The following is a 5942-nucleotide window of genomic DNA, read 5'->3' as shown; positions in this document are numbered from 1 at the left end:
ACATAATTTGTGATGAGATTGAAATACAGTTATCTCAGTGAAATATACAAATATGTTGCAGACCTAATTAAAATGACAAAACATTTTATGATGTCAAACATTTTAAAATATGGACTTGTCCACCTTGATATTGATACAAACCAAGGCAAACTACAAATTGATTTAAAATCACACTGCAGATGATATATTCAATCACTGGTAAGTTTTATTGTGATAGCTACTGTCACAGTTTTATATATAAAAACCTTATATTAGATATTGGTTCCCTAATTTTTCTGGTTTTTAAAACCTTCCAGCAATTCAAGACATTATTGCTTTGGTTGTAACACATCGTCATACAAAACAAAATAGTATTTTTAACCTTTTATCAGCATTTATCATTCAGCAGCAGAAAAGTAACATTCATGTCTTCATTCATAAACTTTCACGTCTAATAACATTAGAGATTAAACTGTAGAGAACACACCTGAATTGATAACGTTCACTGCAACAGCTGGTACATATTACTTCCTACACTTAAATTTGTAGCTCGGATTATTAAGGATTTGAACTCGTTTTAAAGGTGAGAGTGACTTTTCTCCCAGACTGCTGCCATAATACAGTAAGCATTTGTGCACATAAACACCTATTTATATTCATTTTTTGATTGTTCATTAAGCATCTGATGCCCAATGAACTTTCACGTCTTCAGTCACTGAAGATCTATTGCACATCGAAAGCACATATACTGTATATATATACTCCGAAGCACATATACTGCTATGAACATGACATTCTTTACATATTATTATTCTTTGACTGTTTATGTTGCATGAATGCCAGATTTCATCCAAACCCTGAGATGTTACGTGCATTTTTGACATCACAGAAGATGCAGTACATGGACTGAGGAGTTTTAAGGTACATTCACTACATGAAAACATTAAGTGCCCTAGAGTAGCACTCCAAAGAGAAAGGAAAACTTGAAATCGCATCATATGACCCCTTTAACACTTACTCTCATTAAAAATGTATGGCTAATCTTCAATACTGATATTATAACATACACTCTAAAAAATGCTGGGTTGTTTCAACCCAACTTTGGGTAAAATATGGACTAACCCAACTTTTGGGTTAAAAATTTAATTTAAAAATTTAACCCAACGGTTGGGTTAGTCCATATTTGACCCAAAGTTGGGTTGAAACAACCCAGCATTTTTTAGAGTGTAATAACCAACACAAGTCAATTATGTACTGTATATCAACATTATTTTATTTTATACAGAACAGCGTTTATAGAAAGAGGAGATAAATACCATGTTGTTAAGAGACCAGCTCATTAACAGGTTTTCAAACTATCTGCGAACATACAGTGGTTCACATAGGCATAACCTGCCACCATAAAAATACCTGTTTTTTCATGTGAAATATGGAGGCTAGGTTTCCAACCTTGTGTTTCACTCATTTGTCTTAAATCATGACATTGCAGTGACTTTTAAATGTTCAAAATGTCCCTCGGTTGTAGATTTAATGGCATGGACCAGATCAAAAGGAAACATTTGGTTCTCATTTTCACTATCCTTCATTATACCACCTCTGCTTTTAAAGACAGGATTTCATCATGGCTTTTGCACAAGGTATTATCCTGAACGTGCTGCTAGTAGCCTGTGTGCAGGGACAATCAAACAAAACTGTGTGTCCTGCAAAATCTTTGGCATTTGTTAAATTATAGCTCTGCTCCAAAACCTATTGAGCTACATATAGACAGTATCAAAGGCCTGCTTCAGTGAAAGCTCTTCCCAAAGTATGTAGGTAGCAACATTATGCTACAACCCAAGGGAGCCTACTCTGTTTTGGCCAAATGTATGTTTAATGGAAAAAGTATCTAAGATGGTGGACAGAAAACTAGCTCTACCCATACTATGTGAATACAATATGTTTAAAAATCGCCTCAAAATATTAAACATGTCCTCTGACTGGATGGAATCAAAGTTTGAAAAAAACCCCACCATCTTTCAGTTATTACATGACTGTCTGTGACCATCATAAACTATGCCATTTTCTTTGAAATATGTAATCTCTGACTGCCTAAAGATCTACATACTGACTTTGGACACCTTTGGCATCAACCCCTCCAAATTGTAAATCGGGCAAAAATCTGTGCAAAAGTTGTGTAGTGTAATCTACCCTCGGTTTGAAGCACAGTTTATATTATCTACAATGTGTGCTGTTCTTGTCTATATTATAAACTGATTGCATATAGACTGTCAGAGTAGATTTGAAAGTTAATGTTTGTTGATCTGTCTTCTTAGACAACAAGCGCAAGAAAAAGTTACAAGACATCTGCAACCCACACTTGTGTTCCTCTCAAACCACTGGCAAAATATTGCCCTCAAAAACAGCAGCAAAACAGCATTTTCTTATGCTATACACCATATACCATGCACCTTTTTTTTAAAGCAGTCATAACTCAAGCTGTTGTCTTAAAGGTTTGAGTTGTAGCGGTAAAGTATCCTGACTGGAAGCTGTGCTTTTGACATCTTCAGTATTGGATCCTTCCAAGGCCACACTGTCCCTTCTGAAATTCTTCTGGTCTTCTTCATCATCATCGTCATCATCCTCCGTTTCCTCTTTATCCATGAAGGCTACTTCATTCTCGTAACAAAAAGAGTTGGAGCTAGACCTGATGTACTTCTTTTCAGCCAAATCTCGAGCGCTGCATTGAGGCGTGCTGGGAACATCGTAGGTGTTCTCGAAGCGTGAGTAGTCCACCATGTAATGGTTTTTCTCCCCAAAAAGAACCGGCTCAAAGCGATGGCCCCACAGGATTTCGCTCGTCACGTAAGAGCTGCGACACTGAGTGGTCATGGCCGTAGCTTCCACCATGCCCTCCAATATCACCACTATCTCCAGCTCCGAACTTTCCAGCTCCTGTTTACTCATGTCATACAAAGGACTGTCCTCATCAATCTCATGCACGATGGTGATGGGAGACACTAAAAATATGCGGTCAATGCCAGTGTCGAATCCGACATCAATGTCTATCTGATCCAGCGGGATGAACTCGCCTTCAGCGGTGGTGCGGGATTTGAGCAGCTGGGCGCGAACGTGAGCTTCCACCAGGTGGCTTTTCCGGAGGTTCCCGACTCTCCACATTAGACACAGTTTACCATCTCTCATGGCTATTGTGGCATAGTGACTGAACACAAGAGTTTCGTTTCTTTTCTTAGGCTTGGCCATCTTAGCCATGACCGCACCAATGATGAAGGCATCAATGATGCATCCTAAGATGCTCTGGAAAACCACCATGAAGATAGCAAAGGGGCAGTCCTCTGTTACATATCGGTAGCCATAACCAATAGTTGTTTGCGTCTCCACAGAAAACAGGAAGGCTGCCGTGAAGCTGTCAATGTTCGAAATGCATATCTGCTCTTGATTCTCTGAGTCACCGGATGAAAGTGCAATGAACCAGAATATAAGTCCGAAAAGCAGCCAGGATAGCAGAAAGGAGAGGCAGAAGAGGACCATCATCCAACGCCATCGGATGTCAACGCACGTCGTGAAGATGTCAGCCAGGTAGCGTTGACCTTTTTTACTCATGTTGATAAACTGCACGTTGCAGTGTCCATCCTTGTTGACGAAGCGGGTTTGTGCTTGCTGCTGGGTGTGCACTTTGCCGCCCACATTTCCATTGCCGTAGCCATTTTGCATGGCGATGGGGGACAGCTTCATCCCGCCTTCCTCAGAGGAAACTATGCTGTACCGGTGTGTTCTCACACTTCCCATCACTGCTGTAGGAGAGGGTTGAGACTCGTCTGCTTTGGAAAACAGTCTGAGTTTCTGGAGGATGCGTTGGAGAAACACTTTTGACCTCTCACATGTACCACCACGCAAACAAATATCTGTATTTCCTTGGAATCAAGCAAGCGTTGAGATGGCCGCTCCAAAGAAACAATGTTTTTGCTGGGGCTACGAAGATCTCTCCTCTTCCATGGAATGATTGGACCTCATTGGCAAAGCAGGGCTGTAAAAATAACAAATAGACAAAGTAAGAGATCTGAAGAAATGAGTCTGAAGAATGAGAAGCCAAGCTGTTCAGTTTGCACAAAGAAAATGATTATTTATTAATGGTGACATTACAGGGTTTTAAAGATTAACTGTCAAGATCAATAAAAAATATTTCCATGCATGTAGGGTCATTTCTCCCTTGGGCGACATTATTATCAAGAGTGATGTAACATCTGACATGACCTGACAGAGCTATCCAGAAACACGGATGTACAGATTAGAGCTGCATATTCAGTCAGCGAATTATACACCACAGATATGACATCAAATATATAATGACTAGGCTATTAGATGAATATATAGTTGACAAATGGACATGGACAAATACACTTTTAAAAATACAAATGTTCCATATAGTCTCTCAATATACATGAGGTCATGAAAACAGCATCCACACTAATTATATCAAAATTGAAGGGAAAAAAATGCTGTTTAAATAAGTTTTAGATGAAGTTTAGGAGTTTAGCATGAGTCGCATTTGACCTTCTATTCTGTGAATGTAATTTATATTATCCAAATAGATTCAATAAACTAACAGAAACAAGTTCTGGAATCAACTAAATTAAAAGTGTCACACTGCAGGAGCATACAAATAAACATTAAATGAAAGGCAAAACATAAGCACAACAAAACAACACACACAATTCAGTATGTGAGTACAAAGGAAAAAAAATCTACAAAATAATTATTTAATGACAATGATGTGCTATTCAACACTCTCTAAATTGCATGATGTCATTAAGATATATTGAGAAAGCTGATAATTGATAATAAAAATACACATCACGAACGGGCTTCATCCCAGATATATCTTATTTGAATATCTTTTTCATTATTATTAGGTGGATGGAAATACATTACATAAATAAATACACTTGATTGCCTTTTGTTCTGTGGAGATCAGTGTTGTCTGATATAATATGACTGTCTGTTTTCAAGTAAGAAAACCGGCAAATATGGACATTTACACATTAATAAATAGAAAATGGTACCACAAAATACTATATTATTGAAAATTACTGCACATTAAAATATAATTAATCGATCATTAAAATAAACAAGGATAAGCATAATTCACCACAATTCACAAACTGATGGAATAAAATTTTATTTGACAATTGTCAAACAAGTTAAATTTATTTCTCAACAAACTTGCCCTTAAACTGCATTTGTGACATTTGCACAGAAGTAACTGCTGACTTCTAATGACTGCAATAACAGTTTTAGCTACTGGTAAACAAAGATATCGCCACATAACTAAAACGAAGCTTACCTTCGGGCGTTCAAGAGCAACAGGAGTTTAGATCAGCACATTTCTGCAGATAGCAGTTGTTGTTATCCGGTGGGAAAGATCAGTCAAACATGATGGGGCTTGATGGTGGTTTCTATCGTCTCACTCAGTGTTGGCCAAAGCTCAAGCTGATCGAAGAATAGTTTTAAAAAGCCTGTTAATCTCCGCCCTGCTGTCAGGTCATGACAGTCAGCTTGTGATTACAGCATCTCTCACAGGCAGCCCTCTCGATAACATGATGTAATACAAAATAATCAGCTTTAAATAATTGATACAATAAATGAGTAGATTATTATTTTTTCTGTTCATATTTAAGTTTTCAAGAAAAAAAAAATCACACTTTTTTGACACGTTAATACTCTTAAGAGATAACAAAAAGCCTAAAAGAAAAAAAGCTTATAAACACGAATGTCATCGCATCGTTTCTACGAACAAGTCCTCACGCTCATGCTGCACCCTAGCAACAATTATATTTGTATGGAATGAAAGGATGCATTTTCAAATTATAATAAAAGTATAATTTATGAAAAATATAATAATTATAATAATAATAATGCATATTTAAGTATATATATATATATATATATATATATATATATATATA

The 5942-nt window shown here is 37.1% G+C and overlaps 1 protein-coding gene across 1 annotated transcript; it reads right to left on the bottom strand.

Annotated features, from left to right (window-relative positions):
- Positions 1 to 1402: 1402 nt before the first annotated feature.
- LOC107661877 (inward rectifier potassium channel 2-like) lies at positions 1403 to 5444 on the bottom strand. Its single transcript, XM_016451662.1, has 2 exons — positions 5321 to 5444; positions 1403 to 4003 (listed from the first exon to the last, which is right to left on the bottom strand). Exon 2 carries the CDS (start codon positions 3763 to 3765, stop codon positions 2443 to 2445), a length of 1323 nt encoding a protein of 440 aa, XP_016307148.1. The 5' UTR covers positions 3766 to 4003; positions 5321 to 5444; the 3' UTR covers positions 1403 to 2442.
- Positions 5445 to 5942: the final 498 nt, after the last annotated feature.

The sequence above is a fragment of the Sinocyclocheilus anshuiensis genome, unplaced genomic scaffold (genome assembly GCF_001515605.1).
Source record: "Sinocyclocheilus anshuiensis isolate Anshui unplaced genomic scaffold, SAMN03320099.WGS_v1.1 scaffold47, whole genome shotgun sequence".
NCBI lineage: Eukaryota > Metazoa > Chordata > Actinopteri > Cypriniformes > Cyprinidae > Sinocyclocheilus > Sinocyclocheilus anshuiensis.
The sequence above is the reverse complement of the archived record's forward strand: the minus strand, read 5'-3'. Positions and strand labels throughout refer to the sequence as shown.

Bases quoted from the DNA above. Each gene is read 5' to 3' on its own strand.
- LOC107661877 (XM_016451662.1), bottom strand. From the start codon at position 3,765: ATGGGAAGTGTGAGAACACACCGGTACAGCATAGTTTCCTCTGAGGAA.